The 12,827-nt window shown below is 58.9% G+C and overlaps 1 protein-coding gene across 1 annotated transcript; it reads right to left on the reverse strand.

The window, feature by feature from the left end:
• Positions 1 to 1,113: 1,113 nt before the first annotated feature.
• Positions 1,114 to 11,611, reverse strand: LOC133340303 (uncharacterized). The gene is made up of 8 exons (XM_061548415.1): positions 11,438 to 11,611; positions 11,026 to 11,173; positions 10,638 to 10,655; positions 9,760 to 9,881; positions 8,634 to 8,702; positions 6,116 to 6,237; positions 3,207 to 5,189; positions 1,114 to 2,389 (listed from the first exon to the last, which is right to left on the reverse strand). The coding sequence occupies exons 2-8, from the start codon at positions 11,088 to 11,090 to the stop codon at positions 2,204 to 2,206; spliced, it is 2,565 nt and encodes an 854-aa protein (XP_061404399.1). The 5' UTR covers positions 11,091 to 11,173; positions 11,438 to 11,611; the 3' UTR covers positions 1,114 to 2,203.
• Between the last annotated feature and the right edge of the window lie 1,216 nt (positions 11,612 to 12,827).

Below are 12,827 nucleotides of genomic sequence, written 5' to 3' on the forward strand. Positions count from 1 at the left end.
GTGTGCGTCTAAGTCGATGTGTGTGGTAGTCAATGTGTGTGCATGGTGTGTGGACAACTAATTGATAATTAAATTACTTATTTTAACAATAATGCGGGTCTACGTCCATGTGTGCGTGTGAGTCAATGTGTCTGTGTGACATCGATGTGCGTGTGTTAGTACGTGGCTCCATGTGAGTCAGTCTAAGTCCATTTCTCTCCGTGTGTGTAGGTCCATGTGTGCGTGGCTCTATGTGCGTGTGCGAGTCTGTGTCAGTCAATGTGTGTACAGCAATGTGTGTACAGCAATGTGTGAGAATCCATGTGTGTGCGTCGATGTGTGCGCGTGGGTCCATGTGTGTCTTCGTCGATGTGTCTTTGTAAGTCTGTGTGTGTGTAGGTCTGATTGCATGTGAGTCTATGTATGTGTGCGAGTCGATGTGTGTGCAACTCCATGTCTGCGTGTCTAAAGTCGATGTCTGTGTGCGAGTCCATGTGTGTGTAAGTCGATGTGTTTCTATGTGTGGGTCAATGTCTGTGTTGAAGTCGATGTGTGCGTGTCTTTTTCGCCCGGGCAACGCTGGGTACTTACCGCAAGCTGCTCATAAATTAAGGGCGCTTTTTGGGGTGGGGGGGGGTTACATCGTGTAAATGTAACTATCGTAAAACCCACCACCACCCAACACGACCAATTAGCAAAATTGGTCACAGGAACAAAACGCGCCAATTGTACAGCAAACCCCGCAACATTTACAATCTGAGTTAACGTTTCGCCAGGGATTACAACCAGCTCAAATAGTGCAAGCAACTTGTAGGTTGGGAAAGGAAAGTGGTGGGTGAGCGGTGTCGGTGTGATCAGGCAGGATGGGGTGGGCAGGGTGGTTGTCAAGGCAGGCATTGGAGTGGTCTCTACCAGACCAGTGACCAAAGGGAAGAGAAGACCTAAAGCCGGGTGGTGTGAATCTCTGGCCCTCTGTGTGTCTATGACTGTGCTACCCTATATGTTCCTATGTGAGTCTGTAGGTTCTATGGATGTCTTAAGAGCAGATGGTGGGAGGCTGTCAGGGCAGAAGTTGGAGGGTCTAACGCATTGGCGATGTGGTGGTGGAGATGGCGGCGGTGGCAGTATCCACGACTCCGTCAGCGGTGTAATGATGGCGACCGTCATGTCTGGTTTAACTCCACACAGGAGGCCATTAGAGGCAAAATCCTCGCAGTTTAATGCAAATACAGCGCATGGCAAATATAAACTGTACAGAGCACCCATCAGCACGAGTCCGTGCCCGCCTCAGCACGTTCAACCCCAAGGCACGTGAGACCCACAGTTTGTATCCTGCGTGGAAAGTCTCTACCCCGTGAGCAAGTGCCACGTTAGACCCATTTGCACGTTAAGACCCAGTAGCATGTTAGACCCTGTTACGTGACCCACATATGGTACCACACGCAATGGTACACTAGCTTCTAAATGCATATTCAGGTATAAACACACACACAGGTATAAACACACACATGCACAGGGGTACACACACACAGGTATAAACACACACACACAGGTATAACACACACACACATGCACAGGGGTACACACACACAGGTATAAACACACACAGGTATAAACACACATGCACAGGGGTAGACACGTAAACAGGCGTAGACACGTAAACAGGGGTACACACACAAACAAGGACGCATTCACGCGCTCATCTGCATTATAGTCACACGACATTATGAACCTGACGACCTCGGTTTGATTCCTGGCCAGTGGAGAGTGCCAATTAAGCGAGAAAAGGCCTCCGCCCCCCAGCTCGATTCAGCCTCAACCGAGTACCTGGTGCGATGGATGAGGACATCAGCACCGGGAGAATAAGGCCACCGGAGGAGTGGTCACAGCCACGCCGGCCCCTCGTGCACGGTGCCAGCCTTCGCAGATGCTCGCTAACAGCACTCGCCCCAACAGCCTGTGCACGCCATTGGGGGGAATCTTTGTCTACGCTTGCAATTGTGTTGCCGCATGCCCCTGCGCAGACATGTTCCATGTCTGTGCAGCGGGACGTACCTGCGTGTCCATGTATGCCGTGCGCACGGAGAATCTGTGTGCGCTGTGTTGTCTTTGTATGCCGTGTCCACATACGTGCAGTGCGACGCCATGTTGTCTACGTGCAGTGGGACGAAGTGTTGTCTACGTGTTGCACTGTGGTGGCTACGTGTTGTGTTGTCCGTGTTGTCTACGTGTAGTGGGACGCGCGGAGGTATGCCGCGGGGAGGTAGCCCTGGCCGGCCGGCCCCTCCGCCAGCCACCACGCAGAGTTCCCGGCCTCGTCGTGGAAGGAGAGCACACGCACGCGCTCACGCGCACGCACGCTCAGCTGGTTGGGGAGCAGCGCCGAGAAGGAGAACACGGCCTGGTAGAACTGAGACACATGGGGACACGGGGGTGAGACACAAGTGAGACGAGGAAAAACGGCCTGTTAAAACTGAGACACGGGTGCGACACGGGGATATGAGTGATCAAAATGAGATGCACGGGGTCATACACGAGGGAATCGCACAGTAAGTTGGTACACACAGCAGGGCACAGTAAGTTGAGGCAGTCCTACAGGAAGTTCGCACACACGGGGTCACACAGCAGCAATACTCACCGAGCTGTGCGGCCTTGCCAGGACAGCACGGGGGGCAGAGGGTACGGGGACACGTGACACCATCAGAGGGTACGAGACAAGTGACACCATCAGACGCACATAGCCACTCACAACCACACACGCGCAACACCCGCAACAATAGCCAACATTCGCCGCCACTAAGTGGTGGTGACGTCGCAACAGCCCTGGTGCCAGGACAGGTGCACGCTCAGGCTACCATGTGAAGTGTCGAAGGCTCGCTGACAGGTCACGGGACAGACCCAGGTGCCATGGATTGACTGACTGAGACGACTGGCAAATATGCACCAGCTGTGCTCCGTACTGCGCAAACTCGCTCCTCCGCCCTCCATTGTTGCTGGAGGGCGACTGCCTCCAACTGCCCAGCAGCGTCCTCCACGAGCCTCCTCCACATAGGCCAATCTTGACACCGCTGGTACCAGTCATCGGCAAGTCCATTCAGCTCCACATTCTCCTGTACCGCGTCAGCCCATCTCTTCTCTAGCCTGTGCCGTGCCCGTTTAGCCTCGTCTATCTGGCCTAACAGAAGCTGCTTGGGGGCTTGCACTGACACCAGCACACGGTTACTCACATATTCACTGACGACAAGTTCCCTTCCATCAGCACCGCCTGTCGCCTGCTTCTCGTGCTCACGGCGCCGCCTGGAATTGGGGGCCCCGTCTGCACTGGAAGGGGAGCCGCATCCGTCTCCAGGGTAACCATTTCCACGGCGTCCGTCTCCACGGTAACAGTCTCCCCGGCGTCCGTCTCCGCGGCACCCATCTCTACGGCGCCCATCTCCGCGATCACCATGGTAACCAGCTCCACGGTAACTGTCTGCATCAATTCTGTCACCACAGCAACCATCCCCAAAGGTTCTGTCACCGCGGTAACCATCTCCATAGGTTCCAAGGCCGCTGTAACCGTCTTCATAGTTTCCGTGACTGCGGTAACCATCTCCATAAATTCCATCCCCACGGTAACCATCTCCACGACGCCCTTCCCTATGGTACCCATCTCTATGGTACTCATTTTCAGAGTAACAGTCTCCGCGGTAACCGTTTCCATGGTAACCGTCTCCATGGTAACCGTCCCCACGGCGCCCCCGCTCGACTGTGCTGTCTCGGTAAGGGGGCTGTCGACCGCGGTCTGGGTGGACGGCGGTAGGAGGAGGAGAGCGGTGATGGACAATGGGAGGAGAGCGGTGGTGGGCACCGGGAGGAGGGCGGTGGTGGACAGCGGGAGGAGAGCGGTGGTGGACAGCGGGAGGAGGGCGGTGGACAGTGGGAGGAGGAGGAAGGCAGATGCCGCAGTCGACCACGTCGAGGCCTCGCGGCGAGCGGTGGCGGTGCTGCCGCCCCAGCACCCGGTCGGTCGTGTGGTGCACGAACACCGGGGCGGGTGCCGCGTGGAGGAGGGGCCGCAGCGTGCCGTAGTCGGGGGCCCGGGGCGGGGGCCCCGCGGGGTCGCCGTGGAGAGGGGGACACCGGGGGCGGCGGTCGCAGCGGAGCGCCGGGCAGTCGGAGCGCGGGCGACCGTAGTCGTCGTTGTAGTCGTATCCGGAGCCCAGGAGGTCGTGGCTGGACTTGGGGCGGCGCAGTAGAGGCGGGGCGTCTCGCCGCTCGTCGGAGAAACGGGGGGGGCCCCGTGGCGGCGACCCCCGATGATCCCCGTCGGTCCGGGCTCTCCGCGGGGCTCGGCCTGACGAAGCCTCGGGGGCCTCGGGGGAGGCAGGGGGAGGTAAGGGGAGGGGAGGGTGCGGGGGGTGGGGACCCCGGGCGGGAGGGCGGGGGAGGTTGCGCGAGCGTGACAGGGAGTCGAACCCCGAGTCGGACCCAGTGCGGACAGAGTCCGTGCGGTCCGAATCTGTGGCCTCCTCCGAGCCGGCGAGGCGCCACCGTGCCACTCGCTCCTCCACCTCGGCCCCCGGAGTCTCTGCGCGGTTTTTCTGCGGTTTCAATCTCCGCTCGGTCGTGAGTTTCCCTTCCTGTTTTGGTTTCAGCTTCAGTTCCTGTTTCGGTTCCTGTTCCTGTTTTGGATTCACTTCCTCTTCCTGTTTTGATTTCGACTCCTGTTTTGGGCCCGGAGGCCGCGACCTCGCCCTGCGTTTGGCGTCACCGGCGCACTTGGCCAGGCCCAAGCCTGCACGTGTCCTGCAGGTGCTGCCGCCGCCGCCGTCGTCATCGTCGTCCATCTCCCCATCCGTGTGGGACCGCTCCTCGTGCCGTCGCCACGGAGACCGAGGCACTGCCTCCCCCTCCGCGTCCGAGTGGCGGCGCGGGGGGACGCGGCACATGGCGCGATTACCGTGACGACCGACTGCCTCCCCCTCCGGCTGAGAAGCAACGAGACGCTCGCCGCTCACACCAACGGCTGCCACCGCCACCTCCGCCTCCTCCTGGCGGGTGTGGTTGTTGTTATTGTTGTTGTTGCTGTTTTCGTTGTCGATGACAGTGGAGGTGGTGGCGGTGATGGCAGCAGGGGAGGTGGCGGCGGTTGCTGCAGACGTCTTGACGTCAATGTGCAAGACACGGAAACGCTTCGCCAGGTCCTCGCCACCATCGTCATCGCGAGACTGACAGGCAGCAAAATGAATACACCGCACACACGTGTTAAATGCACATACAGATCCCCCGTATAGCCGAAATAGACTGTTGGGGCAGATGCTGTTAGCGAGCACCTATGACGGCACACAAGGGGGTGGGTGGCAAGCACCATGCCCGGCTGTCTTTGTCTTCCCAATGCCGATGTTTACACACTACACCAGGTACTCATTTGAGGCTCAGTTGCCCTATAAGAGGCCCAGGACCGGTTCAAATAATCATCGCTGGTGTTGGTCGTGAGCAGGAATCCAACTTGGGTCGCCGGGTTCGTGGCGCAGCGCGCTAACCACTGCGCCACCACTCCCCACTGGGTACAAAGACAAAGATCCCCCCCATATCTTGTAACAGACTGTTGGGGCAAGTGCTGTTAACGAGCACCTATGAAGGCCTACTGGGCACACGCACGGGTACACACACACATGGATACACGCACACATTCCCCCCCACACACACGTACACACATACATGCGGGTACACACAAACAAAAACACACAAAGATCCCCCCGTATAGTCTGAACAGACTGTTGGGACAAGTGCTGTTAGCGAGCACCTATGAAGGCCAGCACGGCATTCCAGGGGGTGGGTGGCCAGCACCACGCCCGGCCGCCTTTGCCTCCCTAGTGGCGATGTTTACACACCACACCAGGTACTCATTTGAGACCGAGTCTACCTAGGGGAGGCCCAGAACTGGTTCAAATAATCCTCACTGGTGTTGGCTGTGAGCGGGAATCAAACCCAGGTCGCCCGGTTCGTAGCGCAACGCGCTAACCGCTACACTACTGCTCCCCACACACACACACATGGGTACACACACATTCTCCCACACACACACACGGTTACACACACACACGTGTACACACACACACAAGACGAGCACTCCCTGTGCACGCCGCCTCACCGTGAGCCCCGCGAGCTGCCGGATCTGTGCCGTGGTTTTGGCGAGGGAGGAGACTCCACGCCGGAACAGTCGCTCAGCCAGCACCGACAGGGGGGCGGGAGGGGGGGGCACCCTCCTCACCACTGGGGAGGGGAGGGGTGGCGAGTGGGATTAGTGGGTACGTGGGGGGAGGTGGGGTGAGTGGTGCGAGTGGGGTGAGTGGGGTGAGTGGGTGCGTGGGGTGAGTGGGTGCGTGGGGTGAGTGGAGTAAGTGGGTGCGTGGGGTTAGTGGGGTCAGTGGATGCGTGGGGTGAGTGGTGTGCGTGGGGGGAGGGGTGGTGAGTGGGATAAGTGGGTGCGTGGGGTGAGTGGGTGCGTGGGGTGAGTGGGTGCGTGGGGTGCGTGGGGTGAGTGGGGTGAGTGGTGTGAGTGGGTGCATGGGGTGAGTGGTGTGAGTGGGTGCGTGGGATGAGTGGGTGAGGTGAGTGTGTGGGTGGGGTGCGTGGGGTGAGTGGGGTGAGCGGGGTGAGTGGGGGGAGTGCGGTGCATAGTGTGAGTGGGTGCATGGGGTGAGTGGGTGCGTGGGGTGAGTGGGTGCATGGGGTGAGTGGGTGCGTGGGGTGAGTGGGTGCGTGGGGTGAGTGGGTGCATGGGGTGAGTGGTGTGCGTGGGTGCGTGGGGTGATTGGGTGCGTGGGGTGAATGGGTGAGTGGGTGCGTGGGGTGAGTGGGTGAGTGGTGTGAGTGGGTGCGTGGGTGAGTGGGTGCATAGGGTGAGTGGGTGAGTGGGTGAGTGGGTGCATAGGGAGAGTGGGTGAGTGGGTGAGTGTGTGCGTGGGGTGAGTGGGTGGATAGGGTGAGTGGGTGAGTGGGTGAGCGGGGTGAGTGGGTGCATGGGGTGAGTGGTGTGAGTGGTGTGCGTGGGTGCGTGGGGTGATTGGGTGCGTGGGGTGAGTGGGTGAGTGGGTGCGTGGGGTGAGTGGGTGCATGGGGTGAGTGGTGTGAGTGGGTGCGTGGGGTGAGTGGGGTGAGCGGGGTGAGTGGGGGGAGTGCGGTGCATAGTGTGAGTGGGTGCATGGGGTGAGTGGGTGTGTGGGGTGAGTGGGTGTGTGGGGTGAGTGGGTGCATGGGGTGAGTGGGTGCGTGGGGTGAGTGGGTGCATGGGGTGAGTGGTGTGAGTGGTGTGAGTGGGTGCGTGAGTGATTGGGTGCGTGGGGTGAGTGGGTGAGTGGGTGCGTGGGGTGAGGTGAGTGTGTGGGTGGGGTGCGTGGGGTGAGCGGGGTGAGTGGGTGCGTGGGGTGAGCGGGGTGAGTGGGTGCGTGGGGTGAGTGGGGTGAGTGGGGGGAGTGTGGTGCATAGTGTGAGTGGGTGCATGGGGTGTGGGGTGAGTGGGTGCGTGGGGTGAGTGGGTGCATGGGCTGAGTGGTGTGAGTGGTGTGCGTGGGTGCGTGGGGTGATTGGGTGCGTGGGGTGAGTGGGTGAGTGGTGTGCGTGGGTGCGTGGGGTGATTGGGTGCGTGGGGGAGTGGGTGAGTGGGTGCGTGGGGTGAGTGGGTGCATGGGGTGAGTGGTGTGAGTGGGTGAGTGGGTGCGTGGGGTGAGTGGGTGCATGGGGTGAGTGGTGTGAGTGGTGTGCGTGGGTGCGTGGGTGATTGGGTGCGTGGGGTGAGTGGGTGAGTGGGTGTGTGGGGTGAGGTGAGTGTGTGGGTGGGGTGCGTGGGGTGAGCGGGGTGAGTGGGTGCGTGGGGTGAGTGGGGTGAGTGGGGGGAGTGTGGTGCATAGTGTGAGTGGGTGCATGGGGTGTGGGGTGAGTGGGTGCGTGGGGTGAGTGGGTGCATGGGCTGAGTGGTGTGAGTGGTGTGCGTGGGTGCGTGGGGTGATTGGGTGCGTGGGGTGAGTGGGTGAGTGGTGTGCGTGGGTGCGTGGGGTGATTGGGTGCGTGGGGGAGTGGGTGACTGGGTGCGTGGGGTGAGTGGGTGCATGGGGTGAGTGGTGTGAGTGGGTGAGTGGGTGCGTGGGGTGAGTGGGTGCATGGGGTGAGTGGTGTGAGTGGTGTGCGTGGGTGCGTGGAGTGATTGGGTGCGTTGGGTGAGTGGGTGCGTGGGTGCGTGGGGTGAGTGGGTGAGGTGAGTGTGTGGGTGGGGTGCGTGGGGTGAGTGGGGTGAGCGGGGTGAGTGGGTGCGTGGGGTGAGCGGGGTGAGTGGGGGGAGTGCGGTGCATGGGGTGAGTGGGTGCATGGGCTGAGTGGGGTTGCGTGGGGTGAGTGGGTGCATGGGGTGAGTGGTGTGAGTGGTGTGCGTGGGGTGATTGGGTGCGTGGGGTGAGTGGGTGCGTGGGGTGAGTGGGTGCATGGGGTGAGTGGTGTGAGTGGGTGCGTGGGGTGAGTGGGGTGAGTGGGTGCGTGGGATGAGTGGGTGCATGGGGTGAGTGGTGTTAGTGGGTGAGTGGGTGAGTGGTGTGAGTGGGTGAGTGGATGCGTGGGTGAGTGGGTGCGTGGGGTGCGTGGGGTGAGTGGGTGAGCGGGGTGAACACTGCGGGTACCTAAGCGCTGAGCGTTATTAATGGCCATGTTGGCTTCCCGCAAGCTGGCAACAGCCCTCGCCAATGGCTCTGCATGCGCGCACACAAACACATTCACACCGACACATTCACACCGACACATTCAAACACAACTCAACCATGTCTTGTGTAGGCTTTAGGGACTGTTGGGGAAAGTGCTGTTAGCATGTAGCACCTATTAAGGCTAGAACAGAACACGAGGGGGTGGGTGGAAAACAAAACGCCCAGCCACCTTTGTCTCCCCATTGCTATGTTAACACTGCACCAGGTACTCTTTTAATCCGGTCATCATTGCAGCGGCTTTTGGCTCGCCATCGAACAAAGATGGTCACTGCATCGCACGCTTTCAGATGCGCTTCTGCGGCCGTCTGGAACGCTTTTTCTTCCGATATTAGGAAGCCACTGAAGCTATGCACCTTTCAATCTAAATTGAAATAATTTCTTCAGAACTGCTTTTTGTGTTTAGTTTGTTGTCCTTCCCCCATACCTCCGATTAGTACAGTTGGCTACGTACAGTGCGAAAGAAGTTCAACATACACATAAGGCTGAGTCGACCTAGGGGAAGCTCAGGACATTTTCAGATATTTCATCACCGATGTTGGCTGCGAGTGGGAATCAAACTCAAGTCGCTGGGTTCATCGGCAAGTGTGATAACCGCCGTGCTATAGCTCACGCAAAGATGCAAAGATCTCCCAAACATCGTGAATTGTTGAGGAAAGTGCTGTTAGCGAGCACCTATTAAGGCATGGCAGCCATCGAGACTCCCCCTTACTGGGGGCTCGAGAGGGGACTGAGGGGCGTCTTTTGGGGCTAAGTGTATGTGTGTCTCTCTAGGGAGTCCAGGTATATCTGTGTGTGTCTCTAGGGAGTCTAGGTATATCTGTGTCTCTCTAGGGAGTCGAGGTATATCTGTGTGTCTCTAGGGTGTCTAGTTTTATCTGTGTGTCTCAAGAGAGTCGAGGTGTATCTGTGTCCCTCTGGGTTTCTGGATACTTGTGGGAATCTCTGTATCGCTATGTGTTTCTATGTATCTCTGTGTATCTCTGTGTATCTCTAGGGATCTCTCGGGGCCTCTGGGGGTTCCTGGGGGTCCGTGGGGAGTACGCACCGCAGTCGGGATGCGAGAGGGGGGTGTGACGCGCCAGCTCGGTGAGCAGGAGCGGGTAGCGCGTCACGCGCTGCACCGGGAGGATCAGGAACGACGGAACGTCCACCAAGCGACGCTTACCCCTGCACGGGCACATGGGGACACGGAGACACGGGGAGGACAAGCATACCAAGGCACAGGGACACGAGGATAGGGGGACACGGAGAGACGGGGACACGGAGACAAGTGACACAAGAGACAGACGACTGCCAGGAGATGTATCCAAATGAGCACAACCCTCACCACAACCCTCGCCACCACCACAACCCTCAGCACAACCCCCGCCACCACCACCACAACCCTCAGCACAACCCTCGCCACAACCCTCGCCACCACCACCACAACCCTCAGCACAACCCTCGCCACCACCGGCACTGGAAAAACAAGACTTTTAAAGGTCCCCTGTGTAGCCTTAACAGACTGGAGGGGCAAGTGCTGTTCGCGAGCACCTATGAAGGCCAGCACGGCACACGAGGGGGTGGGTGGCCAATACCACACCCTTTGTTCCCAACTGGTGATGTTTACACACAGGTACTAATTTCAGGCTGAGTCAACCTAGGAGAGGCCCAGGACCAGTTCAGATAATTGTCACTGGTGTTGGCCGTGAGGGGGGATCGAACTCAGGTCACTGAGTTCATACCGCAGCATGCTAACCATTACACCATGGCTCCCCACCACCAGCACCACCACCATCACCACTAACACCACTACCACAATGACACCATTACCACCAATCGTGCATGTGTAAGCACGTGTGTATGTGTCAATCTGTGTGCACGTCTGTGCATGGATGTGCATGTGTGTGAGCGTGTGAGCGAGTGTGTGTACACATTACTCACACGTGAGTGTAAATCTCCCTGTGGAAACAACAAAGAGACAGGGAGAGGGGAGGGCATTTATAATCACAGATCAGCCAAGAAAGGACACAGGGACATGGGGACACGCAGACACACGGAAACACACAGGGACACGCAGACACACGGAGACGGGGACATGCAGACACGCGGAGATGGGGACACACAGAGACAGACAGAGACAGACGGAGATGGCGACATGCAGAGACAGACGGAGACAGGGACATGCAGACACATGGAGACGGGGATACACAGAGACAGACAGACGGAGACACATGGAGACAGACGGAGACAGACGGAGACGGCGACATGCAGACACATGGAGACGGAGACACACGGAGACACATGGAGACGGCGACACGCGGAGACACACCGGAGTGCGGTGATGCTGGCCTGCAGGCAGTCGCAGGAGTGGGGGTCGTGCGACCACATCTCCATCTCGGCCAGGCCCTGCTCGTGGTGCGCGCAGTACGACTTGTACACGCCCTCCACCTCGTCGCGTACGCCCAAAAACACGCTCCCTGCACACGCCGCCATCCACAGCGGCATCGTCATCATCGTCAATGTCTTTGTCATAGAATTAACTTTGGGTGTTTCCAGCACTAACCACAACCACGACAACCACCATCAACCATCCTTTTCATCAACCACAACAGCTACCATCACCACTATATCCTGATCACTACCATCACCACCACCACAACCACCACCATCACCACCACTACCATCCCCACTACTGCGATGATACTCCACCACTGGGCGGCCCGCCCACGGCGACCGCTCACCGACGATCTGCGAGGGCGTGTCGTTGGTGATGACGAGATGGCGCAGCTCGGAGAAGAGGCGCGACGAGAGCGCGATCACACTGTCCAGGTCTCCGTTGAGGGCTGCTGGCACAGCCCAGCTGTGCCAAGACAAAGATCCCCGTGTAGCCTTAGCAAACTGTTGGGGCAAGTGCTGTTAGCGAACAACACCCATGAAGGCTGGCACGGTGCACGAGGGGTTGGGTGGCTAGCACCACGCCTGGCTGCTTTTGTCTCCCAGTGCTTATGTTGTATACACACACCAGTTACTCATTTAAGGTTGAGTAGACCTAGAGAAAGGGCTCAGGACCAGTCCAGATATTCGTCACGGATGTTGCCCGAGAGCGGGGATGGAACTTGTGTCGTCAGGTTTGCTGTGCAGTGTGCTAACACGGAGACCTAGAGTCACACACTGCGGACGCTGCTGATAATGGTACTACTGCTGATAATGAAGATGCTACTACTATGGCTGATAACGACGCTACCACTGCTGCTGATAATCTTACTGCAGCTGCTGTTGCTGCTGATGTTACTGCTGCTGATAAATGTACTGCTCCTGATAACGTTACTGCTGCTGATAACGTTACTGCTGCTGATAACGTTACTGCTGCTGCTACAGCTACCGCTAGTGCCGTTGTGGCTGCGGCCGGCCGGCCTCACCTGCTGCAGCGGCATGAACACGCGCTTGCGGAAGACGCGCAGGTCGCACAGGAAGTCGCGCTCCGTCTCCAGGAGCTCCTCTAGCACGCGAAGTCGCCGCTCCATCTGCTGGCGCCAGGCCAGGCGCTCGGGAGGCTCCTCGGGACCCCCACCCCCGTCGCTCCATGCTGCACGCGCACACAGCGGAGACAGCGGTCCCCGCGGAACCTCAGACAGACTGGCGGGGCAAGTCCTGTTTGGACTATGAAGGCTGGCATGGCACACACGAGGTTCGGTGGTGACGCACGCACACACAACAATTGTTGTATTGTAGCTTTCGGAGCCTCCCCTAAATAAATATTATGATTCTAATAAAGGTGTAATGCGAGCAAGGACAGGGTGGGCGCTGCCTCCGCACCACTCACACGGGCCGGTGTATTGGAGAGGCGGAGCCTGGTCGTCGGGGTGAGTGGGGGCGGAGACAGGGGCAGGATGAGAAGGTGGAGTTTGGGTCACGTGAGAGAGGGGATATAAGGGAGAGACGGAGGAGGAGCTGGGGGAGAAGAGAGTGAACGACAGAGGGGAGCCACGCTGGTGGTGAAGGGAGAAGTGGCGCCATTGCCACGTGGTTGGGGCCGATAGGCGTACTGGGGTGAAGTGTGCGCGAGCAGTGGAGCGTGCGGGTGTGCACGGGAGAGAGGGAGCCGGAGCGGGTGTGGGGGTCCCGAAAGGC

The sequence above is a fragment of the Lethenteron reissneri genome, chromosome 2 (genome assembly GCF_015708825.2).
Source record: "Lethenteron reissneri isolate LAM-NWPU_2019-01 chromosome 2, ASM1570882v1, whole genome shotgun sequence".
Taxonomy (NCBI): domain Eukaryota; kingdom Metazoa; phylum Chordata; class Hyperoartia; order Petromyzontiformes; family Petromyzontidae; genus Lethenteron; species Lethenteron reissneri.